Below are 27,653 nucleotides of genomic sequence, written 5' to 3'. Positions count from 1 at the left end.
TTGGTGGACATCTTTAGTTTGGGAAGAGAAGCCTATTGTCTCCCACTGGGAACTCCAGGAAAAAGAAACCTCGCCATAAAATAAATTCACTTATACATCGAACGGAGTCGTCAGTTTACTACTTCAAAAAGCTCTCGGCTTAGTTCGAAAGCTGATGTGTAGCTTACTTCCGCCAGCATCCTAGATGGCTGCAGCAAAAGCCGGGAAGTCTACGTGCATTCTGGGTAGTGTAGTCGACAAGGAGAGCGGACCTCAATAAATTCGTCTAGAGGGGAGTACTATTAAAATGTAATTTAAAATAATGATAAAAATTACCTTAGAGCGACAAAAAATAGGAATTTGTATTTTAGTATATACTCCAGAGAAGTTTTAGACCCTAGCGCCTTTGCCCGGCTTCTTTTCATTTGCAGCCGACCCCTGTCCTCCTCATCTCCCCCCAGGTCTCAGGTCCGGCACTTCCGGTGAGCCTCCCAGGGCGTCCGAGCGGAAGCGGCGGCAGCGGCTGCTGCGAGCAGAGAGGGTCGGCGGGCTCTCATCATAACGTTCTCTGGGCGAAGCGGCATCTTCGAGGCAGGGTTGTCCATCATGGTGAGCGCGGCCTGGCGGGGGCTGGGAGCTGGGGCTGGACTGGAGCCAGGGGCCGAGGCAGAGTCCGGCAGGGCTGACAGGACGGCCGCGGAGATGCCGAGTCACCCCGGCCGGGCAAGAGCCGGACCCTTGACCACGAACGGCCTTGGCTCATCTTCGTTGGTCCCGGGCACAGTTCGAATTTCCTCTCAGTTGGGCTTAAACTCTTTTATGATGAAAAGGAATTTTCTACGTTTGGGTCCACCCATGGGTCTCACAAGTGCTAGGCATGTAACAGGTTTCCATAACACCAAATTAATGGAAAAGTTGCTGGGGGTGAGGAGCCGAGTCGGGGGACCCCCCCAGGGAGAATGCTTGGGGGCCATTTCCATGGGCGGGAACACTCAGCCCTTGCCCCAGTTCTCCTCCAGCGCGGTACTTCTGGGTCATGCCTCGGTTGTAATGACGTCTTTGGCTATTTAAGCGATTCAGTAAAGATAACAGTAGTAGCTAGTTTTTGCTGGCGCTCTTTCTTTTACACAGTTTTTAACACCCACAGTCCCTCATTACTCCTCATCCCATTTAATCCCTACAGTGCCTTTGGAGGTAAGGATGATTATCATCATTTTAACCGTGAAAACACCCAAGGTTTAAAAAAGTAGTTTAGATCAGGGAAGTGGGAGTGGAAATTTGAAGCCAAGTGTGTCTGGCCACAAGATTAGTCCTGTTGCCATCGTACGGCATTGCCTCAATGTCACTTGTTTATTTTAGCAAAAAGAAGTAATGGTTATTAGGTTTTATCCGAAGTATGTCATTGTTGAATCATGCTTCCATTCTCAAGTTCATCCACTTAAACACGTTGAATACCTGAGAGGTCTAGGCCATATGCTAGTTATTGGGATTATAAAGGAAAGTAGGACTTGGGTTTGGGAGCAGCAGGGAGAGGCAGAAGGTCAGGTTCATGGGTGGATTGAAGGCAAGTTGTTAGGGGTGTTAAATACTTTGTGGGTCTTTTCTAATTTAAGAAGGAATGAAAGCAAAGAGAAAAAATGGCTTAGATGGGGTGGTGTAGTGAAAGGCTACGGGAATCCCCCACTGGTCTGGTCTGCCTTCACATTTGTTACCCTTCTGGCCAAGACTGTGGAACAGAGTTGTGCTTAAAAGAAGAGATAAACCCTTGAAAACTACTATGCTAAAGCTCCCAGGGATTGAAGAGCCATTTGAAATTCTAAGCAGGAACATACCGTGTTTGTATTTCAGGAAGATCACAGATTCATCTTGCTAATTTTGGAATTGCTAGTAATAGACCTTATCAGTAGATGGCTTTCCCTCTATTTAATGTGTAATTGGAATCCAGTCAAGAAATAGTTGTTCAGGGGTGCCTGGGTGGCTTAGTGGGTTAAAGCCTCTGCCTTCAGCTCAGGTCATGATCTCAGGGTCCTGGGATCGAGCCCCACATCGGGAATCCCTGCTCAGCAGGGGGCCTGCTCCCCCCCCCCTCTCTCTGCCTGCCTCTCTAACTACTTGTGATCTCTCTCAAATAAATAAATAAAATATTTTTTTTAAAAAGGGAAATAGTTGTTCATTATGAGATGTTTTTTAAAACTTGTAAAAAACACATAAGTTTACCATCTTAACCATTTTTAAGCATAGATTCTGTAATGTTAAGTATATTCATGTTGTGTATATTGGATGTCCAGAATTTTTTAATCCTGTAAAACCGAAACTCTGTACCCATTAAACAACAATTCCCACATTTTCCCCTCACCTGTTCCCTGGCAACCAACATTTTACTTTTTGTCTCTATAAATTTGACAACTCTAGGGATCTCATATAAATGAAATCAAATAGTATTTGTCTTTTTGTGACTGGTTTTTTTCACTGAGCATAATGTCCTCAAGTTTCATCCATGTTGTAATATGTGATAAGATTTTCCTCCCTTTTAAAGGCTGAATAATATTCCATTCTGTGTGGGTAGACCACTTTTTTTTTTTTTTAAGAATTTATTTATTTGACAGAGAGAGATCACAAGTAGGCAGAGAGAGAGAGAGAGAGAGAGAGGAGGAAGCAGGCTCCCCGCTGAGCAGAGATCTCGATGCAGGACTCGATCCCAGGACCCTGAGATCATAACCTGAGCCAAAGGCAGGGTCCAGGTGCCCCTAGACCACATTTTTTCATTTTTAGCCTTTCGTCTGTTGATGGGCACTTGGATTGTTTCCACCTCTTAGCTATTAGTAATAGTGTTGCTATGAATATTTGAACATGAGATAAATATCTTTTCAAGAGCCTGCTTTCAGTTGTTTTGGATATGTACCCTGTTGTGTAATTTTACATTAGTGGGGTTTGGGAGGAGGGACATCATGGTAATGGCAATACTTTGAGAAGACTCCAGATTGCTGTATAACACGTTTTCTAAGCCTCACCTTAATCTACATGTTAAGACCTGGGATAGTACCTTTTTGGTGGCGCTATGCCTTGAATTTACTTATTAACATGACGGTGTACCACAGTGTTACAACATGAGAGCACCTTGAAGGGGCACCAGTCCAAACCCTGGGCAAAGCAGGGAAGGTTCCTGGAGCAAGGAAAGGATGGTCATGGAAGCCAGGGGAAGGAGTGCAAACACCTCATGCCTGTTCTTCCTCTTGTCTGGAATGCTGTTTCCTGTTTTTGTTTTTGTTTTTGTTTTTGTTTGTTTTTGCCTGGCTCCCTCCTGGCATTCAAGTCTCTGCAAAGTCCCTTCCTGACCACCCACTTAAAATAGCATTTCCAGGCACCTGGGTGGCTCATTCAGTTAAGCATCCACCTTCAGGTCTGAGTCCCATGTTGGGCTCCCTGCTCCATGGGAAGTCTGCTCCTCCCTCCCTCTTTCCTTCCTCCAGCTAGTGCTCTGCTCTCTCCCTCACTCTCTCAAAGAAATAAATAAAATCATTAAAAAAAAAAAATAGCATTCCCAGGAGCTCTCTGTCCCTTACCCCGTCTTGCCCTCAGAGCATTGATCAGCACCAGACACAGCAGGCATTTACTCTTGTTTCCTTTGTCTTAAATGCCAGCTCCTACAGGGTGGATGTTGTACCTGTTTTGTCAATGAGCAAACAGCCTAGACTGATGTTCTGCTAGTGATTAGATTAGAGCCTAGCAGATAGTGGGCACTCAAATTTTAAAAAATAGATTTTTTTTTTTAATTGTTGAAGAGGGAAAGTGTTCCAGTTGGAGGAACCAGGTGTGGCAGGTGTAGGAGATTGTGGACCATAGTAACGAGTCCCTGAGGTACATGTGAGGTCTGGCCTGGATCCTTGCGTGAGGGGCCAGAGACTAAGAAAGGTTAATGACAGGCCTGACGTGACCAATTGTATATTTTAATAAGATTGAACCTTCTAAAAGCAGTGGGATCGAGACGGGAGGGACGAGATTGGGCAGGGCTGAATGTGTAGAAAGATCTGAGATTCCCATCTTCCAGGGAAGTAAGTGCTTCCAGCAGACTGCTGTGCTCCATCAGGATTTTGGTGCATCTTGTTCTTCTAGAACATTCGGTCGTATTAACTGCCCTGACTTGTTTGGGCTTTCGACATGAAGAAATGTACCTTTGTTCTGTTCTAACTCCAACGTCTCTTTCCTTCCTTGTAGTTCTCCTTCAACATGTTTGACCACCCGATTCCCCGGGTCTTCCAGAACCGCTTCTCCACACAGTACCGCTGCTTCTCCGTGTCCATGCTTGCAGGGCCTAATGACAGGTCAGATGTGGAGAAAGGAGGGAAGAGTATGTGCTCGTTTTTATTTTGAATAGTAACCTTTCCTGCCCTCAACCTGCAGTGCTTATAGTCTTCAGTAGCCCTTGTTTTGCATGTGTAACCAGAAGCTAGTTACAGCAATACTCTTACTTGCCCTAGACTTGCTAAGGGGGCCTAGGGTGGGAGGGAGAGTCCTAATTATGGCTAATAGCTATTGGGTTCCCCAATAGCTGAATTACAGCGAGTAAAATTCTTCATGAAAGACCATGATGAAATGCTGGCTACCTCACAAGTATCATATCGTATGTTTTAAAGATATGACAGAAACTAAATTTTGGCTTTTGTTCTGCCTTTTTAATTTTATTTTCTTAATGTTTTTAAAATATTCTTTCCACAGTAATTATGCCGCCCTCAGCTCTCGATCAACTCAGTAAGTATTTTCTCCATGGCTGGGGAATCGAGGTTGTTTAAGTGTGTACATCAGAAACTTGGCACATGCTCTTCAGTATGTCCGGACATAGGCGACCTTCATCATTTCTGGTTGGGAATTGTCCGTGGAGGGCGCACGCTGGACCTGAGAGCTGGGCCTGCAGATGCCCTGGCAAGGCAGTGGCCAGCTGTCCAAGGGCCAGCAAGTACTCAGTTCTAGGTCCCTCCCCTGTGAAGGGGGTTCTACTCTTGTGAAATACTCCACTCCCCCCACAACCCACATATACACCTTATTCGGATCCCATCAGGACTAAAGGAAAGTTGGAGCACCAGTGCTTTTTTTTCCACCCTGCTGAGGCATCATCCTGATGCTACTGGCTGGGTTCACTAGGTTTTTTCCTAAAGGAGGCAGTGGGCTCCCAGGAGGGTGCTGTGCAGCAGACTTCTCATCTCTCCCCCAGCTCCAGGCCCGAATTCCTAGCCCTGTCTGCTCCTCTGCATTGAAAACATAAAAAACTGAACTCTTGTCTGCTGCCACTCTCATCCGGTCCTTTCTCTCATAGCAGGAGTGAGAAAGTCCCATGGGTGTGAGAGCGGCTATACTTCCTCTTTCCTCAACCCTTCATCTTGTGAGAACAACCCATGGAGACCTCAAGCCCCCCAGCCATGGGCGCAGTCAGTTCCTTTTGAGATTCACTGGTGTTTTTTGGTGTGAATTTCTCTTATCTGAGGCAGGAGACGGTGGAGGCCACCAGAGGGCAGGTCCACACTCAGTGTCTGGTATAGTGGTGGGGGGTGGGCAGCACCATTGAGAAGGGGTGTGGGTCTGGTGCATTCCAGCTTGGGCTTTGCACCTGGCCTATAGACTAGTGACTTGGCCTCTGAACTTCAGTATTCTCATCTTTAAACAGGGACACACAGCAGCCACCTGTCAAAGCTTCTGTATGGCAAGAGTTCCTCCTCCCAAGAGGGTGCCCAGTGGGAGGTGTGTAAATAGCCCAAGCCCATGTGACACCAGTCAAGGCTGGAGGTCGCCTTTAGCCGGCAGAGCTAAATCAGTGCTGGCAGCGGCAGTGGCCACACCCGGCGGAGGCCTGTAATTCTGGCCTCTGCACAGCCAAGGGGTTAACAGACCCATGGGGGTCATAGCCCCATCACAGAAATGGAAACAAGGTCCCCCAGAGAGCCTGCCTTTCCATTTGAGCTGAGCCAGGCACTGAGTGCCAGGTGTGACCCTTGGTACAGGTGTCTGAGAAGAGACTCGGATTGGGACAGGGGGCTTAGATCAGCGTTTGGATCTCTTAAGTCATGGAAGAAATTTTGTACAAACGAAATCTTACAGAGAGTCTTCATTTATAAAAGGGTCACTGCTCAGTTTGGAGGAGGTGAGATGGGCAGAGGGCTCAGGAGCCCCAACGCACTTCTCTAAATCAGAAAATGTGGTGTAAAAACCACCAGACTGAGGAGCACAGGGGTTTCTTCCAACCACAAGAATCTTAGCTCCTTGGCTGGAGCCTGATCTGCTTCACAACCCTGACTGACCACTGTTCTGCTTCACAACTCCGCAGCTGACAGGTGCACTGGGGACAGAAGCCCTGGCCTCTGGGCCCTTGGCCACTGTACTCCAGCCTCCAAGTCACCCTTGGTGATGGGGCAAGAATACCCATGCCCACTGCTGCCACTTCTGGAGGCTCTTCTCCCCCATCTCTGGCTTCCTGCCCAAGCTTCTTACTTGATCTGCATCACCATAATTTTCAGGGAGATCCCAGGTGGAGTCTGCCATACCTCCTGCCACTGAATGGAGTTTTTGTGGCCACATCTGCTTAAGCTGACAGGCTAAAGTGAGCTTCGGTGGTTAAGCCTCAGACCTGGGCCTGCAGCCTGGGTTGGATTCCAGCACTGTTGCTCCTGGGCTTCTTGCTGACTGGGCATGTTAGTTCCCCATAGATAAAAGGAGTAACGGTCATTCATACCTCACTGGTCTGGAAAGAGTAAGCGAGAGTCTGGAATGTAGCAAACACTTGTTACTTGTCACTGCATCAGTCTGTGCCAGACCCATCCCCAGATCCCTGACTCTTTTGGGTGTCCTGCTTCACACTGCCTCCCCCTCCTGCCCTCTTGGGTTTGCCTGCCTCTGGCTGTCCGTGCAGCCTGGTCTCCGGACCACTAGAGCAAGGGCACGTACTGTGTCATGACCTTGCTGAGAGCACACTTTGACGAATGCTCCCACCCAGCCGAGTGCCTGGCCCAGCCTCCCTCTCCTCCTGACCACACTCACCCGAGTTTCACCTGATGGCCAGCCATTCACAAACTGCATGGGCTCCCCTTCTTCCATGCCTTTGTTCAGGCTGCTTCCTCTCTGGCCTTCCCTCCCCAGCTGGTCTGCCCAGGACTCACCTGGAGACCTGACTGCAGGAGTGCTGACTCCCCCATGCCACCCTTCCCACTGCACTGCACCCATCCCACTGCACTGCATGTGTTTCTTTCCTACCCACCTTTCTAAGTAGAAACCTCTGCAGGTGGGGTTTTTGTCCAACATGTTGGACAATTATTAACAATTAATTAATTGGCAATTAAATTATTTACGAACACACGAGTTACCATATTACTTTTTAAAGTTGGGATTTCTGAAAACCTCAAGCGTAAGCCAGTACTGTTTCCCCAGGTGACCAAACGTTCCTGCGCTCTGGGCCAGGTGACGTGCATGGGAGGAGTGTGGGCAGGCACCCAGGGGCCTGAGCGCCTTGTGGGTCTGCCTGCTCTGGGCAACTAGGCCCTGTGGAGCCATGAGGGGCATCCAGGGAGGCTGATTTTCAGAGGAGCACCTTTGGGGAGTAGAACTTCTCCCTCATAGAAGCTGTGCCTCAGCCTCTCTCTCCTTTTCAGGCCGACTCAACATTACCTACCCCATGCTGTTCAAACTGACCAACAAGAACTCCGACCGCATGACGCACTGCGGTGTGCTGGAGTTCGTGGCCGACGAGGGCATCTGCTACCTCCCGCACTGGGTGAGTGGGGCCGTGCTGGTCTCTGAGAATCTATGGCCTATCTCAGGATTGGGACCCCTTAGGAGGGTAGCCCCCAGTGTGTGTCAGGACTACAAGGATGGGATGCAGAGCAAGGCTTTGTGTGCTGAGGGGTGGTCTTTTCTTTGACAGTTGATCTGCCGATAGCCCAGAAACCTCAGCCATGCTCTTTACCTGCCATTTCCTGTGTAAGGCTTTTGTAAAAATAATAGAGCAGGAGTGTTTTTGAAGTGGTCTGAGTACCGAGTTCTACGTTTTAATACATCTGCTCCCACTTCTACTAATTTCTCCCCAGTTCTGTCACGTGTGGGTATGTACACGCTCGTGTGCTTCCATGCTGTCTGTAACTGAGTCCTTCCAGAGCACATCAGTTCCTTGCCATAGAAACAAAGCCTCTCTTTTTTGCCTTTAGACTTTCTCTTGAGCCTGGGTTCTTCCTGAGTGCCAGGCCTGGCCAGCCCCCTCCCTACCAGGAACCCTACGCTCACATCTCACTTGCTGCCTTACCTCTCCTATGTTGTTTTCCTAGCCTCAGTCCCCCAAGGAGCTCTTACTCATGCCTCAAAGCCCAGACTCAACTTGCTTCCCTGTTCACTTGCTCTCCCAGCACTTGCCACTTAAAACCTTGCCTTATTGTTCTGTGGGTTTACAGGTGCTCCTCATGGGCATGAGGCCTTGTCCTACTCATCAGATAGAGTGCTGTAGGTGGCTGAAGTGTTGGGCACTGACAACTTCCCCAGGTCATTCTCGATCCTCAGAGCCCCTTTGTGACTCTTATGAAGAGGTAAAAGAGGAGACAGTAACCCAGGGAAAACCATACAGATATAGCATTTGGGTGGCCCCTTGTCCAGGTTCTCAGACCGTTTTGGATCAGAAAACTGGTCGGATCACTTTTGTTGAGGAATTTTGTATCCCCTGGGAGGCTTCTTTAGATAATGTGGACCTGCTTCTATCTGGGCTGGTCTTCCAGCTCTTGGCCAGCATGGGTGGTTGGCCTGGGGTTTCCCAGCTACTGCTGGGATCAGAGCTAGCCTGAGGATCTTTCCACCTTCAGTGGGTATGTGAACAGGGGCCTTCTGTTAGCTGCTTGGTGGCCTCCATCCCACCTGGAGCTCCCAGGTTTCTTGAGGGCAAGTCAGCCTGGAACAGACTTTCTTCTAGCACCTGAGCCCTCATCTATTGGCCTAGACCAAGATCCTGCCCAGGACACAGGGAGCGTGTGGATGGATGCCTACTGCAAGGTGCCTGTCATACTGCCTGTGCCCCATGGTGACCAGTGCCTTCCAGCGGCTTGTGCACACAAGGAGCAGGCCAGCCCTGGAGCAAGCCTCCTCCCTGCTGTCGGGGTCTTCCATCAACTACTTCCCCCCCCCAAAAGTCCTGTCTGAGCCTGCTGATTCAAACACCAGCAGGGCACCCAGGCTCCTGCCTTTCCTCCTTAAGCTGCCAATGGCTGTGTCCTTCCTCCAGCCATTGGTTAACCTCTGTCTTCAGTGGCAGATTTCCCTGTGAGCTTGGGCTGCAACAGACTGACTGCCAGTCCTTATAGCACTTCCCAGGAAAACGTCCCTCTCCAAGGTCACCAAATGTCCCAGTTACCAGGTCTGTTGCCTCTCCAGCCTGGTGAGCACCCTTCCAACGAGAGTTTGTGGAAACCTCAGCAGGCTCATCTGCGGGGCCCTACTCATTCTCCAGCTTTGCTCATGACCTCTGCCCACCTTGGCCCTGGCCTTCCTTCCTCTTATGTACATCTTGTCCTTGGACCTTTAGAGTCTTCTCCTCTAACTACCTCTGTGGAGCCTCTGTGGTCAGCAGTGCTGTTTGACAGTGCCGTCTGGGTTAAGTGTTCTTGAGGGGTATGATGCCCAGGACCAGCTCCAGGGCAGCCCAGTGTGGGATGGGGCTGGGAAGTGGGGCAGTGACTGAGGAACCAAGGTCAACTGACCTGATCACTGTTGAAGCCAGGGGTGGGTGTGTAGATGCTGGCACATGCAGTTCTGCATTTTCTTTTATTTATTTATTTTTAATCTACAACCCACTTTGGGGCTCGAACTTACAACCCGTGGATCGAGAGTCTCATGCCCTACTGACTGAGCAAGCGAGACACCATCCCCATTTTCTGCTTTTATATGTTTGAAGTTCTCTGTAAGAAACTCTAAGGGGTGCCTGGGTGACTTAGTCGGTTAAGAGGTCAACTCTTGGTTTCAGCTCAGGTCATGATCTCAGGGTTGTAGGATTGAGCCCCACGTCAGGCTCTGTGCTCACACACAGCCTGCTTGAGATTCTCTCTCCCTTTCCCCTTGCCCTTACCCCTGCTCAAACTCATATGTGCAAACGCGATCTCTCTCTCTCTCTCTCAAATAAATCTTGGGGGAAAAAAACCCTCTAAGATAAGAAAAGCAAAAAAAGCATTCCAAGACATGCAGGGTTTCTCATTTCTGGCCTACCCTCATTGACCCCCCCAAGTGTCAGCCTGGTTGTGGTGTCTTGATTTCCTGCCCACCAGGTACTCACAGGCCTATGTTCTTCTCTCTCCACCTTGTTTCTCAGCCAGAATCCACCACACAGGACAATTACATAGAGGTGTGGGTTGACTTGTCAGTTTTATATGACCCCCTGTAGCAGATGCCTCTGAGGACTCGTCACTACCTTGTGCCCTAGCTCGGGGGCCATTCCATGTGAGGTGAGCCCACTGGATGTCATCACTGTCCTGCCTCCATTGCAGCTGTTTACCCCAAGGCCTTGTAAGCTGGGTCTGGGATAGCTCAAGGAGTAGGGGCGGTGAGCTTCCATGGGGAAACACTTTGCTTGTAAGAGACCTAACACTGGTAGCTGTCCCTTCTAGGTGACCCTTCCAGTGGACCATCTTTTTTCAAAGGCTGGCAGAGACACCCACACTGCCAGCGGCAGCCTCCTGGTAGCACCCCAAGACCTTCCTTTCATGTCCTTGACTTGTGTCCTGGCTTGCTTTGTCCTCTTTCCTAATGTCAGATTACGGTTAAATTACCTGTCCTCAAGTCCTCATCTCAGACTCCTCTTCCAGCAACCCAAGAATGAGGCCGTCTGAATGTCGGACTTGGGCCTGCTGTATGTGTGGTTAGATGGCGCTGATGCTGGCCATTTCCAAGAGCCTCATGTAGCTTTCTTCTTCCTTCAGATGATGCAGAATTTGCTGTTGGAAGAAGGGGGCTTGGTTCAGGTGGAGAGTGTCAACCTTCAAGTGGCCACGTACTCCAAATTCCAGCCTCAGAGCCCTGACTTCCTGGACATCACCAACCCCAAAGCAGTGTATCCTTTTGCGATAAGAAGGGTTCTTCTGGACAAAGGAGGGGTGTGTCAGCAGTCTATATATAAACAGCGAGCTTTTTGATGACCATGTGCCGGCTTTGAGGACCACAAATTCATTTGTGATTGAAGTTGTGGTTTGAGAAGAAGGGTATTTGGCTAGCATGTCCACCCTGGCCTTGCCCTGGACAGTTGTGCCAGGAGCTCTACAGGCAGGCCTCTTCCAGACACTTCTTTGAGGGCAAAATGGAGCCCTTCCTCCAGGTGGACTAGGGTACCTGGCACAAAGCTCACTGTGCTCTGGTAGAAGGAGACTGGCTGTTCTCCCTCCAGACCCTACCCCAGTGGGCCCCCGGTGCCCCACCTCAGCCATGAGCACTTCTCAGCCTTACCTTTTACCCAGGGTTAGCACTTTGCACTCCAACCCGGTGGGGAGCATTGACAGAGTACATTTTCTGTCAGCAAGAAGAAAGAAAAGATTATAGGTTTTAGTGGTTTTTGGTATAGTCTCTGAATGTAAGCCAGATATGTATGTTGCTAATGAAAGGAGTAACAGGTGTGGGCAAGGAGCATGCTGTGAGTCCTCTATGGTCTAGACCTCTGGCTTAGAGGCCCCACCTTGGCTTATTCACATCATGTTACAGAGCGGTCACTCCGTTGCCTGTTTTTAAAAGGCTTGGGAAAAAAACCACAATTTAACAATACAGATAGGTAGACAGTTTTTTAAAAAAAGTCTCTTTCCACCGTCTCCCCCAGGTTGCACATCCCCATCACCACCCCAAACCCAGGAGCGAGCCTGCTGCTGGCCATGTCCTGGATGTGGGTGCACTGTGTTGTCTTCTGCTGACTGTGTCTGTGACAAGCCTGTCAAGTCCCCTATGACAGGGACCTGGACATGGTGGGGGTCTGGGGAGCTGTGCTCACTGGCAGTCACTGTTGAATGCTTCCGGACTTATAGGCAGGATGACATCCTGTGGCAAGATCTGCTTGCCCGGGTCCCTCAGAGTTCCACCTTGGATGTACTCACCTGCCTGGCAGGGCCCAGAAGTGTCTGCCTCTGTGACTGCAGCCCCTTATGGTTTTTCTCTGGTTTTCATGTGTGTTTTGATATAGACTTACCACATGGTTTTCAGAGGCTCTTTCTAGAGCCATGTTTTCAGAGGCTCTTTCTAGAGCCTCATGGTTAACTTTTTTAGCCCGTAGGGAAAAAGTGTCCGCATTGTCAGCTGAGAGGAAGTGTGGTGCTCCCTAGGCTGGCTGACAGGATAAAGACACTCATAGTAAAAGCCAGACTCAGCCCAGAGGCCGAGGGCACACAGAGCTGTGAGGCAGAGGACAGCTCTGCCCCTAGAGGCCCGGAGGGCTGGCTGTGACAGCTCAGTGCCTCTCGCCTTACCAGGGGAGTTAGGGCAGGGCACCCCAACAGCGTGGCATTTTATGCAAGGGGACAAAGACAGTATGCACAGAATACCCTTTACACAAAGCTGTTCTCATCTTGGAAGGCTGTCTGAGTAAGAAACAGGGTGAGAGGAAGAGTAGGGATTCTAGTCAGGCTGAATCTTGTACCCTCTGTGAGACTCTGAGAGCCTTACATGCTGTCCCATGTCCCAATGCTGGGTTCTGGAGCCACAGTGTATGTGTGACCATTCTGTTTAAAATAATCCTCCGAATTGATGAGGATGACGTGGTAAAAATATTCTGTGTGAATAGGCATTACTCCCTCGCCTGGGCATTTGGACTATTCAGTTTCTAAGACATTTTTATTAATTATTATTAGAAAAAAGTTTATAGGTTACTTTTTCCTTCCTAATTTTTATTATTTTTTTAGTTTTCCTCTTTAAACATACCCCTAAAGTTGGGTTACCACCCAAAAGATAGAAACAACAAAAGTGTCAGAGAACATTTTTGATTTTTGAGGGGGCCTGTTTATCATACACTCTTTTTCTTTTAAGATCAACTTGTTCAGGTATAGTTTACATAGAGTAAAATGCACAGTTTGATGGATTGATGAATGGGAACACTTGTATATCTGGAACGTTTCCATCTTTCCAAGAGGGCCTCTGTGCCCTTCCCCGCCCATCCTCACCCGACCTCCAGCCCTGGGAACTTCCCACTGCCTCCTGGCCCTCAGAGAGCTGCCTTTCTCGAGGGAACGCTTTGTGGCAGGTTCTTTCCCTCAGTGGCATTTGCGAGATTCATCCGTGCTAGGAGCTTACCCTTCCATAATTATTGCTGAGTCATATCCCACTGTCGGTGTGGTAGAAATTAATGACAGTGATTATCTAAACCTCTCACGGAACTTGTTTCAGATTTGAGGTACCCGTGTTGCCATGTTACCTTGACAGTGTGTGTCTACAGATTAGAGAACGCCTTGAGAAACTTTGCCTGTCTGACCACGGGGGACGTAATTGCCATCAACTACAATGAGAAGGTGAGTGTCTCCACCATGGGGCCAGCAGGGCCTGGAGTCCCGGTCAGCAGAGGTCACAGCCGGTGAGGACCAACAGTGTCCATTCTGGGGTTTGAATGGGGGTTCTTTTTAAGCAGAGTATGCCTGGCTTTTATCATGATGGTTGCCTGCTCTTTGTTTGTTTAAGTCCCCATGAGTTCATGTTTAGAGTCCTGTAGTAATTCATTCATCAGCTCTATTTGATTGATTTGATTGAGAATTGATGTATTGCGTTTTCAGGTGCCTGAGCTTCACGTTATTAGTTATATGTCTGCGTCCCATGATGCCAACAGTGTTGATTGTGTCTCTGTTAGGAAGCTCTTCACTGCACCCATAATCTGAGCTAATCCCTTTGCTGGTCTGGGGACACAGAAACAAAGCAGCCTGGGTCCTCATCCTTGTGATTTGAGGAGCTGGCCCTACAACGTGCCCCAAGTCCTGTGGGGCACAGGAAAAGCAGAGCCTGGCTCTGTCTACGGACAGTGTCGCCTGAGGTCACCTCTCCTTCTCATGGGACCACATGTCCTCTTCCTCTTGTTTTCTTCAGCTCTGGTTTTCCCTTGGAAGCTCCCCTGGCACATGAATCTTTTGGGTCTGAATACCATATATGTTCGTCTGTGATTCAGTGCTTCCTAGCTCTCTAGATCTAGACAATGTCGCCATAAAGTAAAATGCTGTCTCTCGTCCTCCCGTTTCTCATTTGTATCCTGTATAAGTGACACAAAATTCAAGACGCTATCCACTTCCCCATTATCTGTGGCAACAGGTGGAGGAGAGCTGTCATAGTTGGCAAGCCTGCCCCTTTCCCATCTTGCCACAGGCATGGAGCACAGCCATGTGGACACCCTCACCCGCTGTGACAGTGGATGGTGACCCTCGTGGAGTTGCTGCCAGAGCAGACCTCCTGGTGCTGGAGAGAGAGCACAGCCCCTGCTCGGCTTTGCCCAAGGCCAGCTCCCTGCCCCTTAACACACTCTCCCGTCCCGTCATGGACTCAGGCTCTCACAACTGAGAACAGGTGCCCGTGGTCAGCTGCTTGCTCCCTTCATGTCAATGTAGGGATCCAGAGTGTTCTCAGTTTCCTTCTGTTTGAGGCATCCGTTGCTGAAAATCCTTATTTTTCAGTTTTGTGGGTTTTGAATTACACTTTGATGTTTTCTCGTAAACTAAAAAATAATCTTGTTCCCTTTAGCTAGTGGGGAACAATTTAGGTGCTCTCTACCTTAACTGAATACTTGAAGCTTTCATAATTAATTATGGGCCGCTTTAATGTAAACATTCTTAGTATGAAGGTAGTAATGCTAATTATAATCCGAATTGATGATAAAGGAGAATACTGAAATTTTTGCACAAAGAGGGAAGGTGAGTGGCATAGAAATGAAATGCTTGTTTGGACCTCTACTTTTGGAAGTAGGGAAGGGCCTTTCTGATAAAACCCAGTTTACTTTAGGATAAAGTCTAGATTGTGACTGTCTTCTTGGTCTTGCTTAGAACATAGGAGGTTTTTAAGAATCTCTCTCAGTGTTGTCCTGTGTGCAGATGGCCATGCCAGTGTGTCAGTGAGCTATCAGAACTGGAAGCTTTCACATTAAAGTAAGGCCTTTAAGGGGCTTAAACAGATCCAGAGATGGATGTTGTCCTCATCCCAGGAGAAGGAACCCAGATACTAGTTAAACCCTCAGGATTACTGTAGATGGAGCAAGCAAACAGGAGTTCATAATAAAACCACCAGATTCCCAAGCAGAGACAAGAAAAGCAGACAGACCCTTAGCGAAATCAGTATCGGCATTTTCGGTTTTTGTTGTCTTTTGTGGGTTTTGTAGTTTTTTGGGAAGATTTTATTTATCTGAGGGAGATCATGAACTGGGAGGGGGCGAAAGGGCAGAGGGAAAGGGAGAACCCACTGAGCAGGGAGCCAGACACGGGGCGCGATCCCAGGACCCTGAGATCATGACCTGAGCCAAAGGCAGACGCTTAACCAACTGAGCCACTCAGGCGACCCAGTATTGGCATTTTCAGATGCAAACATCAAGTAATTACGTATAAAATGTTCAAAGAAATTTTTGTAAATGGAATCATAAAATTTAGCAATCAGCAAAAGACTACCAAAAATAACTAGGCACATTTGAAAAAACAGTCAAAGAGTTAAATAACAGCTGATAGAGAATTCATGAAGGGCCTTAGAATTCTACACAGAGAGTCAAAGCCATGAGCGCAGGGGAAACTAGGGTACTGGGGATCCTGAGAAAGTCACACGTACTCAGTGAAAATGCCAGCAGGAGAGGACGGAAGAGTGTCGCTGTTGTGAAGAGGCAGTAAGGGAAATTGCTTTAGAGCTGGCCTTCACCCCACATTTACAGGTTGTATAGTGTATATCCCATAGGGTGAGTTGCAGACACCGAATAGGATATGGAGAGGTAGGCAGAGAGAAGGTACTTAAAAAGAATGGTAGCTATTATAGCCTAAAATAACAGAAAACAGTTGACCCTTGCAGAATATGGGGTTAGGCCACCCAGCCCCGCACAGTGAAAAATCTGTGTATAACTTCACACTCCCCAAAACTTCACTACTAATAGCCTACTGTAGACCGGGAGCCTTACCATAAACAGGAACAGCAAATTAACACACGTAGTGTAGGGTTGTGTGTCTTAAACTGGGCTGTTGTAGTAGAGTAAAGCAGAGAAAAGAAAATGTTACTAAGTGTCACAAGTGAGAGAAAATAGGTTTAAGGCACTGGACTGTGAAAACTCCCCGAGTTAAGTGGACCAGTGCAGTTCAAACCCATTGTTCAAGGATCGACTGTATCTCCAAAGGAGGACGGAAAGGAACTGTCACCAGTCATCTTCATCTTTAAAGAATGAAAGCAATATCAAAATAATTCCAGATTAATAAAATCCAAGAGAGTTTATTTACCTGTGGAACTTGAAAAGCATGAGCTTCAGGAGTAAGCAGTATCCTAGAAGGAAAGACCAGTGTGCCAGAAGGAATGGCAAACAAATAAACTAGCAAATATGAAGTAAATTTGGTAAACATCCCACATAAAGCAGAAATAATATTTAACATGTGAACCTGAAACAAGGACATCCCAAATACTGGAAAAGATGAATGAAAGTGTTCTCTATTTGCACTCCAAGAGAATATTCAATCAATAAAAATACCTAGAAACTCTCTGTACATGTTGAAGGTTTAAAAACATTTTCAAGTGACTGTTTTAGGGCGCCTGGGTGGTTCAGTGGGTTAAAGCCTCTGCCTTCAGCTCAGGTTATGATCCTAGAGAGTCCTTAGATCGAGCCCCCGCATTGGGCTCTCTGCTTGGCAGGGAGCCTGCTTCCTCCTCTCTCTGCCTGCCTCTCTGCCTACATATGATCTCTCTCTCTGTCAAATAAATAAATAAAATCTTTAAAAATAAATAAATAAATAAATAAATAAATAATAAAATGACTGTTTTAGAGGCAGCATGACCACACAAAAAACTAAAAAAAGTCACAAGAATTTCTCTTTACTGCGTGCAACGTAGTCTAGTGTTTCTGTTGTGCTCCTTGCAAGATTTTTCTTTCCCAGCTCTGGTTATGACACAGTTGGTTTTATGGCCCACTAATCAGCTGTGACCTTCAGTTTGAAAGCACGACTGTAACAAAATGAGAACCTGTGGTCCCAGCGTTGACGGATATCTTGGCAGTATTGGTGGTAGTGTAGACAGGATGGCCAAACCGGTGGACCTAGCCCAGGTATTGAGTGGAGAAACCGGGTTATATCCACACAGTGGCACATATGCCTTGCTGCTTATCTTCAATAAATAATGAGGACACTTTATTTTTTAAAAAGGTTTTATTTATTCAGAGAGAGATCAAGCACGCACAAGCAGTAAGGGAGGGGCAGAGGGAGAAGCAGTCTCCCCTCCGAGCAAGGAGCCGGACCTGGGACTCAGTCACTGGACCCTAGGATCATGACCTGAGCCAAAGGCAGATGCTTAACTGGCTGAACCACCCAGGGGCCTCGTGAGGAAATTTTAGAAAACAGGCTGGGGACACAAAGCCCTCTCACTTCATTAATGTTTAGGGTTTTTTTTAATGCTGGGACTCTCCAGACTGTTCTTTAGAAAAGCAAGGCATACCCTAGCTAAAAAACCAAAAACAATGCAGGAAAAAGCAGATTCTGCCACTTTCAACTCTTGCCCTTCAGGGCTTTTTTATGTTTGTTACATACTTGAGATCGACTCAGACACACAGCAGTGTGACTGGTCTTTAAACTTCTTTTCCTGTTGGCTGCATAGTATTCCACTGGTGACTTAATTTCTTTATATATGAACAAATAACACTCATTTAACTGATTTATCGGTAGGTATTTTGAGCATGCACTCTCATTAGTCATAATGGAGAGAGCTGTCTCAGAATTTTCTCTTGGGATGTTTAGCTAATTACTTACTCAGAATAAATTCCTAGACGTGAACTTTCTGGGATAAAGGTTGTGCCTTTTGCAATCTGATGCATAACTACCCTGCCTGATTTGAACCACTTATAGGGAACAGCCTCTTTTGAGTGATGGGAAGGCATCCAAGCAGGCAGCCAGCCCCCTCGTCACAGCAAGAGGTGGCGGCTGGGGGAGGGTGTCAGGGAGGTGAACAGCATGTCCACAGGAGCTAGGCAGGGAGCCGCAGTAACATGAGTGGGGACAGCCTATGAAACCACACACCTGATTTTTGTGTTTTGCCCACAGATCTATGAGCTGCGGGTGATGGAGACGAAGCCTGACAAGGCCGTGTCTATCATTGAGTGTGATATGAACGTGAGTACCTCTGCTGCCTGCAGTATGCTTGGGCCAGGGGAAGATGGGCAGTCAGTGCCCCACCAGGGTGTCATGCAGCCCCTGGGACTGTGTGTGTGACAGAGGCAGAAGAAGGTGATACCAGAACACTGAGAGGAGGCTGCGCACCTGGCAACCTACCTGCAGCCAAGAGAGGTGGCAAAGCTGTAGCTACTTCTGAGGTGGCCACACCCCAAGGTGGCACTGCAGACATGCCATAGCGTGGATATTTTGGAAAGCCAAGGAAGCTTATTCAGCTTCTGTGTAGGAAGCAGCTACTGGTACCCACAGTAGGCTAATGGGTCTCCAGGGAATGCTGCCGAGCAGGAGGGGACAAGACAATCTCAAGAGGTTATATTCTCTCTGGTTCCACTTGTCAGCTACGTTCTTGAAATCAGCAGGACTTTAGAAATGGAAGACATAGTGGTGGTTGCCAGGCATCAGGAGCAGGCCAAGAGAGAGGCAGGTGTGGTTATAATGGGACAACTTGAGGGGTCCCTTTGAGGTCGGAACGATCCAGTGTCTCAACTGTGGCATTGGAGACACTGACCTATACTTGTGATAAAACTGTGAGAACTTAAGTGGGAAATCTGAATGGGAGGGCAGGACAGTGCCACTATTGCCATTCAGGCAGCGATCCTCTGTGATTTTATAAAATGTTACCATTGGGGAAATCTGGGCAAAGTATACAGGGGCAGCTTTCTGTCGCATTGCTACCACATGTGAACCTATGGTTGTCTCAAGTGAAAACACAAATGCTAAGGAAGCCTCAGTGCCCCCATATCTCAAAATTGTACTCTTCCCTTTGGGACCACAGGTGGACTTCGATGCCCCACTGGGCTATAAGGAGCCAGAAAGACAAGTCCAGCATGAGGAGTCTACTGTAAGTCATTTGTCCGGCGTCCCCCCGCAGCCCTGGCACTGTTTGCCCACTTCAGTGATGGGGCTTCTGTGGGAGGGCATCCCGCGCATGTTGTGGCAACAGACACGTCGTGATTGGCCTCTGCTGATGCTGACACGGCCATGTGCCCTGCTCCCAGAGGACAGCATGTCCCAGCTGTTGGGGGTGCAGGGATAGCAGTAGCAGTGAGAGGCTCATCACCCGTCTTTCTGTCCCCATCAGGAGGGCGAAGCTGACCACAGCGGCTATGCCGGAGAGCTGGGCTTCCGTGTGAGTACCAGGCCACAGCTTCACTTTCTGTGCTTCCACCGTGCCATCTGGGTTCCTCTGCAGGGATGCGGTTTTTGTGCACGCACGTATCTGGTGCTTTCTCGGTGACATGGTCCTTCACATCCACTTTGTCCTGGAATCCTCCAAACAATTCTATAAGGCAGGCCCCAATTTTTCTTCTTTTTGAAGATTTCTAACCTACCAAAAAGTTAAAATAGGACACCCTTCTCTTATATTCACCAGAGGGGACCACATTCTGCTTTATCTCTGAGAACATGACTCTTTGAAGGGAAGTTGCAGCTGACCTCCCAGCACTGTGGCCAGCCAGCCTCCCTGGGAAGCAGGTGGAGATAACCAGGGCTCTGGCACCAGGGTATTGGGAGGCGGCAGAGGAGTCAGGCCTGGAAAGCGGAGCGGAGCTGTTGCAACAGAGGCCTTAGCCCACCCTTAGGGCACCGAACTCGGTGGTCCTGCAGAGGCTAGGGCCAGAACCTTCAACCTGTCCTTAGCTACTGGCTGCCTGTGTAGGGAGGCTGTGTTTGAGCAGTAGGCTCCTTTCATCTCAGCAATCCCCTGAGCGGCTGTTGGAAAGTTCTTGGCCTACCGTACTCCAGCAGCTGGGGAGTGAGGGCTTCAGTCCCTAAGGGTTCTGGGCAGCACCTCCCCCATACATCCTGGCAGCAGTCTCTGGCCACAGGATGTGTGTGTGCTCATCAGCTCTTTCGCACTCTCCTGCTCCCTCATCTAGGCCTTCTCTGGCTCCGGGAATAGACTGGATGGGAAGAAGAAAGGTGTAGAACCCAGCCCCTCCCCAGTCAAGCCTGGAGACATCAAAAGGTGGGTTTTTTGTCATCCTCTAGGGAGACTCTGTGCCACGTTCCTGGGCTGGGGCTGCCTAATTCAAGCTCCGGAGACAAAGCCTGGACCAAGGAGGCTGGTGGTATGGACGACTGGCCCCTGCCTGCCCTCCTCAGTGGGCCGGAGGACCACCTGAGCCTGTGTTTCCCCAAGGGGTTTCAGTGGGGAGGAGATTGGTGCCCTGCCTCATCCACCAAGCCTCTCCCACTGTGGTCCAACCTCCGCCCACCTCCAAGTGGTTCCTGATCAGCTTGCCCTGCTGTTTCAGGTCTTTCTGGTTCCTGTTTAGTCATCTCTCTATTTTCCTGTTTTGTGACTTCCAATAATTGATCAAGTCCCATTATGTCAACTTCCCTCGAACAGGAGGCCGGAGCTGCCTTAATGTGTTTTTTGTCATTTGGCTCAGGGACTCTCAGAGCAGGTTTCCTGCTCTGGCGGTTGTCATGGAGGTGGTGGGGATGACATATGTCACCTGTCTACCTCGTGTATTAGAGCAGAAGGAGAATGCTGGGTGTGTGGTTTTTTTTGTGTGTTGTTTTGTTTTTTTATTATTTATTTGTTTATTTTGAGAGAGAGAGAACACAAGCTAGGTGGAGAGGGAGAAGCAGGCTCCCCGCTGAACAGAAAGCACAACATGGGGCTCGATCCCAGGACTTTGGGATCGTGACCTGAGCTGAAGGCAGATGCCTGACTCACTGAGCCAGTGAGGCTCCCCTGGAAGTGTGGGTTTTTACCCAGTCTCTTAAGAGAGCATAAAGAGTTTAATGAGAATATAGCCCTTGCAGGGTCTGTGAGACTAGAGAACAGAGATGGTAAAGGCCCACCAAGCCTCCACAGCAGGCCATGCATCAGGTCCACAGGCCTCTGCCCCAGTTGCCTTCTGGTTACTTCAGAAAGGAGGCTAGGAAGCACCAGAGGGCTGGCCAAGCCCAGAATGGGTACAGTGCTATAGCCCAGAGTGAGTCGCCGGGATGACACTTGCCTCTTTCTGCTTGATTTTCTCTCGATGGTCAGGAACGAACTTCAATTCTTTTCTCCCACAACTAACATTTTTCCATTTTTTTTTCTTCTTCTCCTTCACAGAGGAATTCCCAATTATGAATTTAAACTGGGTAAGATCACTTTCATCAGAAATTCACGTCCACTGGTCAAAAAGGTTGAAGAGGTAAGTTTATTTCACTGGTAATGAGCAGTTTGGTTTGTTAGCGATGACTGGAGAGTTCTTCCCATTCTGAATGAGGCCTGTCATATCCGCCCCCCCCCCGCCCCGTGCCTTGGGCTCCCCTCTCCCTGGTACCCTGATTGTCCTGTTAAGGCTGTGTTAGGGGTGTGCATAGGCCATAGCTCTGGTGACACCTGGTAGTGCTGACCAGTGTCATACCAGCTCACAGAGTTCTGACCCAAGTGCCAGGCCCCATGCTGGTGCTTTGTACTTAACTGTTTAATCCCCAGCACCATGGTATGTGGAGGTGAGGGCACCCAGGCCACAGAGACAAGCTCCTGACCACTACATGGCTGCTTCTGTGCCACCACCCTCCAGACTTGGCCTCCCCTGGCCCAGAAATTCCCTGTTACAGGAAGGGAAGGCTGCAGATTGGGGCAGGTGTTGGCAAAGGGTATGTTCCCAACTTGTGGGCACTTCTTCTGAGTGTTGGAAACCAGCTCAGAAAACCCAACACACCCTACTGCAGATGCCCCACACTACCCAGCAGCCATGGCCATTGTGCTATGTATTTCTAGAACACCAACACTTTAGATCCACCACTCTCCTGGTTCCTCTTCTCAAAGGCTCAGTCTCTTGGGCATCTAGGGTAGGCTAGAGGGCAGATGTTCTGTGAGACTATTCAGGATGGGCGGCTAAACAGGACCAGTTACTGGCTAGCTCCTGCCTGCTGGGCCTTCACCAGCCTCTTGACCACTGAACTCTTTCCCTCTACCTGGGGGTGATTGGGGAACGTCCAGGCTCAGGGGAGCAAGTGTGATCCTCAATGAGACCTCAGCCTCTGATTCCTCCTTGAGTGCCTTTCCAGGCCTTTGCCAGCCACAGGCTGGGGCTTGCTACCTCAGGCCTAGAGGTCTCAGCAGGGGCTTCCTGCAGGCTGACTTGTGACCTGACTGTGGGAGATGAGGGGAAGGGAGACCAAGGCTGGCAGGCATAGCTGGAGCTGTTTAATCCAGAAGTCCAGTCCAGAAGGAATGGACGGCTGATGATGGGATTGAAGGCACACACTTAGATCTACCCCATCCTGAACCCCCACTAAAGCTGTGACACAAGGTAATAAGGTAATAAAGACATTGATGAGAAGAGGAGGCAACTGCTACAAAACTTGAAAGCCCCAGAACAAAAAGACAAAGAGATAACAGACCACAAGCCATGGAAGCTGCATCCTGAGCTGCCTGTGGAGAAAGCCAAAAGGCCGATTGGTTTAGATAGTAGAGCCTGAAAGGTACCTCTGGAAATGGGGGGCTAAAGATGGAATGTGTGTCACAAAGAACTTAGAACCGCAGCACTCCTCCCCACCGTGGGGCTGTACCTGCCTGACCCCAGGAGAAGGCTGGAGGCTTATCTTCCGGAAGAGGCATTATGGTAGGTCCCTAGATAGGGGCCATCAACACAGTGGATAGCAGGACAGAATTAAAAGAATGAGTGACAGTTTGCATTCTGAATTGTTGTTGCCCTCGGTGTCCTTCCCTTGCTTGCCTCCCATGCTGGCTACCAGGGTTGCTCATTGCAGTTGGAGGAGTTTTCTCTGGATAGTCTGGCAACCCCCGAGGAATGTCCCAGCCAACTTCCCCAGTGTGGAGACTGCAGTCAGAAAGTTTTTACTTTCTTTTTTTAAGCACAACATTTTTTTTTTAAATTTTAAAGATTTTTTATTTATTTATTAGACTGACAGAGATCACACGTAGGCAGAGAGCCCGATGCGGGGCTCGATCCCAGGACCCTGGGATCATGACCTGAGCTGAAGGCAAAGGTTTTAACCCATGAGCCACCCAGGCGCCCCGGGAAAGTTTTTACTTTTTGAAGAGTTCTGAAAAGAGATTAGAGAAACCAAAGGGTCAGGAACCATTAGGAAAATAATTTTTCCCAATGCAAGGGCATTAGTTTGCAGCCAGGAGGACCTTCTGAGTGTCCAGCCCATGAATGAAAATAGCCCCCTATCAAGGCAAAGATCTAAAGCTTCCAGAAGGAGGAAAGAGGTTATACCACTGATTAAGAACAGCATCATTTTAGTGCAGGATACAGGAAGCTAGGAGATAATGGAGTAGCTTCTCCAAAATTCTGAGAGGAAACTTTTCCAAAACATTCTGTACCCAGCTCTTACAGGCTGGATTGTGTTCCCCCAAATCTTTTGTTGAAGCTCTGACCCCCAGCACCTCAGTATGTGATCTGTATTTGGAGATAAGGCCTTTACAGAGGCAATTAAGTTAAAATGAGGCCAGTAGAGTGGCCCCTAACGCAGTCTGACTCTTCCTATAAAAAGAAAGTTGGATGTGCAACGGAAAGACCATGCAAGAACATCACAAGAAGGCAGCCATCTGCAAGCCAAAGAGCAAGGCCTCAGAAGAAACCAGCCCTGTCAGCACCTTGATCTTAGGCTTCCATTCTCCAGAACTATGAAAAACTAAATGTCTCTTGTCTCAGCCGCCCAGTCTGTGGTATTCTGTTACGGCAGCCCTAGCATGGTAACACCAGTCAACCTGTCAGGTAAAGTGAGAGGAGAAAAAGCAATCTTCAGCCATGTAGGATCTCACAAAAGGATATTCCTGAAGCACCCTTTCTCAGGAAGTGTTTGGAGGATGTACCCTACTAAAATGAGGGCATAAAGTAGAAATAAGAAAGACCTAGATCCAGGAAACAGGGAGCCGTGAAGCTGTTTGCAGCACCAAGAGGATGGCCACAGAGATACACCTTCAAACAGACATAACCGGGGCGCCTGGGTGGCTCAGTGGGTTAAGCCTCTGCCTTCGGCTCAGGTCATGATCCCAGGGGCCTGGGATCGAGTCCCGCATTGGGCTCTCTGCTCAGCAGGGAGCCTGCTTCTCTCTCTGCCTATTTGTGATCTCTCTCTCTGTCAAATAAATAGATAAAATCTTAAAAAAAAAAAAAAAAAACAGTTTACCAAACAGACATAACCAGCAGGATGCCTGCTGTGAGGAAATGTATGCAGAAGAGAGAAATCAGACACAGGGACAGCGGGACAAACAGAAGGCTCTGCAGGAAAGGAAGAATGAATGGCACAGCTATGACTCAGATGTACATGGTCGCCACCACATAAAACCGTGTGCAGGCCCTGCCAGCGATGCACTCCTGTGTGGGGGTGGGACAGGGCAGGTGCAGGGCTGTGTATCAGGTAGTACAAAATCCTCTCCTTCCATGGAGAATGCCTCTCACTGACTAACAGTATAAGCTCCTTAAAGGTACCTGCTATTCTCAGTTGCAAAAAACCAGGCCCTGTTGCTGTTGGTGGGAAAATAGCTTAATAGAATGTTTCTGAGGGCCTGTTAGTGACCGTATTATTGAGAGCCTTAAAAATACGTGCAACACCCCCCCCCCAAAAAAAAGGAAAGAAAAAATTTAATTGTGCAGGCCTTTTATGGTAGAATAACACTTCCAAGAAAAAAATCAGAGTTGTGTGCAAACACATGAAGCTGCTCACTGCCGCTTCCAGTCGGCAACAGGAGAAGAATTAGGCACAAACAGGTCAGCTGCAAGAGATTGGGAGCAGGGGACAACAGTCGAAAAGGACTGCTACCAGGAGCAACTCCACTGTCTCACTTTTATTGGATAGAAAACGACAGCCAACAGAAGGATCGATGAAGGTCAAACGTTTGTCAAGTCTTGCAGGCAAGCAAGGAGGAGGATAAAGTTTATAGTTAACCAAGCACATTCAAAGGACTCCTCTAACAACGGGCGCTTCTGGGAAGAGAAAGGAGCGATAACGGAAAAAGGAAGCAGGTGGTTTTCGTTCCACCTTGAGCTGATGGGGCATTCCCGGGTGCTCAGCTTTCCTGAAGTAGGCGGCGTTCTGCCCTGGGTGGGCCGGGCATTCCCGGCTACCCGGCTTCTGTGAAGGGGTGGCCTTCCGCCCTGAGCGAGCCGGGCATCCCCAGCTGCCCAGCTTCACGGTGGTATATCGTCCTTCTCCTCAAAGACCTGTTGCCAGTATATGTTTTTCTTAAGGCCATATCTAAATGCGCTTGGCAACTAGTAAAATCCTCCGGGGGTTACAGTTTAAGTAACAAATGGTTCCGAGGGGCAGCAGCACTCACCACAGCAATTTAAAATACCCCAATCTGGAAGTAATATCCAATGATGAAAGCCTTCCTCTCCTGGATGATGGAATTCTCTGTAGCCTTTAGAGTGTACTAGAAAAGAAATTCATCAACTTGAGCCTGGGGAAGTATGGGAATAATTTACATAAGCATATATAGTAAAGTGGCCGGAAATATTTTTGAGTGGTGGAGTTATCGATGATTTTTCTTTTGGGGGTGTGTTTTGCATTTTTTACATCTTGAAAATAGCGGTGCTTCTGCAGAAGGATGTACATTCAACCTGAGAATAAAGGATGTGGTTGAGGCATAGTTATAATTCTCTGGTTTCGTTTCTTAATTGAGTAGATTATGATTTCTATTTCAAAGCCATTATTCAAAGTATTATGAATAACAGGGAAGTAAGGGACACGGGTGGCTGGCACATGAGTCAACAAAATCAAGTGTTTATTCTAAGCCTCCAAGGAGTTTCTGAAAATAGTATTTTATCTTCACACTCAGGATGAAGCTGGAGGCAGATTCGTCGCTTTCTCTGGAGAAGGACAGTCGTTGCGTAAAAAGGGAAGAAAGCCATAAGTTGGGACTCTTGGCTGACTGGAAAATAAAATAATCAATTGCAACATAATGGCTTTTAGTTACTGGCTCTGATGGGGATGAGACTGTTGCAGAAGATGCTCTGTCACTTTAGGTTTTGTTTAGAGTTACCTAAGAATTACTGCGTGTGACCTGGAAGTGGAACAGTCAGACTCGGTGGATGATTTGGGGAAGGAGAAATCTCACTCTGAGGTCTGGCAGGCAGCCTCCTCCTTGCCCCTTCTTGCTTTCAGCCCTTGAGGGGTTGCTCCCACTGCCTTAGCCAAAGCAGAGTTCCCTAATTCCTGATGCAAGTCAATGGAGGGGATTGAACTGCTCTAACTTGAGGTGTTGTTTCTCTTTTTTTCACTTATTCCTTGTTTTTCCAGGTCGATAGCTTAGAGCATTGCCTTTGGCCTAGAAAAAAAGTGGCTTAAATAGATACAGGCTCTATAAATAGTGGTTATCCCATTACTCTGGCTGCAATTGTATGAGGAAGGGTGTTTCTATTTTTATTTTACATCTTGATAATTCTCCCCACCCTCAAAGAACCATTCTTCAGAAGGCGGATTCCTGATCTGAATACATTTCATCTTGTAATTTGATTTCATATGGAAATAATTAGCTCCTTAATGAATCTGTTCTAAGGTAAAACAGCTTCATGATGTAGCACAAATATGAATATTAGGATAAATAAGTGCTAAAGATACAGTCCTCTTTCTCCTTCCCTACCCCCTACTCCCGGTTTTAATGTATTAAATTATCCAAGGTTCTGCTGGCCTACCTTTTTTATTAGCATTAATTTGGTCTCGGATCACTTTCTATAATGTGAGCTCTTTTGACATGTTACTCTAATTTAATCTCTTTTGTTCCTTGAAAAGAGTTTTACATCAAGAATTTCAAATAAAAACAGGCAATGATTAAACCTGGATTGCCTCTAAATGTTTAATTAGGTATCAACATGGATTGGTTGGGCCACCAACCAGGAGGTGGAGGAAGACTTGCTTGCAGGTGTCCCTTGTTCCATCCTGTCATTAGAAAAGAGCTCCTCTGGGAGTCTTCTGGAGAATGTATGGAGAGATGAGGCTCTCTGACCCCTGTGTTGGGGATCGTCAGCCCGAACAGGGTCTCCTTTTGTAGGAGGACTCCTGCTTGAAGGTAGAGGGGTCTGTCTCTGGATAGAACTCCCTCAACACTCAAGAGAGGAGTTCCCTTCAGGATGGTGGCCCAGGGTCCACCCACATGTCATCAGATCAAGAGCGTAGGTGATTGTCATGAAGATGAGGGCTGGGCTATGGCTCAAAGGGTCACCACTGACATGGACAAGGTTTCAACAGGCATGAAGCACTGCTGTGACTTCCCTGACCCTCCCCTTAATGGGTCTGTGTTTCACTAGCGAGGTGGAAGCGCCCCTGGTGGGTAGGCAGCCATTTGCAGGATCACATTGGCTAATGTGTCATTTGATGCATAATTTTACGGTAAGACGC

The 27,653-nt window shown here is 48.2% G+C and overlaps 1 protein-coding gene across 1 annotated transcript; it reads left to right on the top strand.

Moving 5' to 3' along the window:
- The first annotated feature begins 451 nt into the window (after positions 1-451).
- On the top strand, positions 452-27,095 carry UFD1 (ubiquitin recognition factor in ER associated degradation 1). Its single transcript, XM_059409062.1, has 12 exons — positions 452-588; positions 4,195-4,327; positions 4,696-4,728; positions 7,614-7,735; positions 10,911-11,041; positions 13,397-13,469; positions 18,204-18,272; positions 19,108-19,173; positions 19,414-19,461; positions 20,210-20,298; positions 21,403-21,484; positions 26,095-27,095. The coding sequence occupies exons 1-12, from the start codon at positions 586-588 to the stop codon at positions 26,167-26,169; spliced, it is 924 nt and encodes a 307-aa protein (XP_059265045.1). The 5' UTR covers positions 452-585; the 3' UTR covers positions 26,170-27,095.
- Positions 27,096-27,653: the final 558 nt, after the last annotated feature.

Source organism: Mustela nigripes, chromosome 8 (assembly GCF_022355385.1).
Source record: "Mustela nigripes isolate SB6536 chromosome 8, MUSNIG.SB6536, whole genome shotgun sequence".
In the NCBI taxonomy this organism is placed as follows: Eukaryota; Metazoa; Chordata; class Mammalia; order Carnivora; family Mustelidae; genus Mustela; species Mustela nigripes.
This window is presented reverse-complemented; position numbering and strand designations above follow the sequence as displayed.

Coding starts and splice junctions, on each gene's coding strand:
- UFD1 (XM_059409062.1), top strand. Junction 11,042..13,396: donor ATCACCAACCCCAAAGCAGT/GTATCCTTTTGC, acceptor GTGTGTCTACAG/ATTAGAGAACGCCTTGAGAA. Junction 18,273..19,107: donor TCATTGAGTGTGATATGAAC/GTGAGTACCTCT, acceptor TTGGGACCACAG/GTGGACTTCGATGCCCCACT.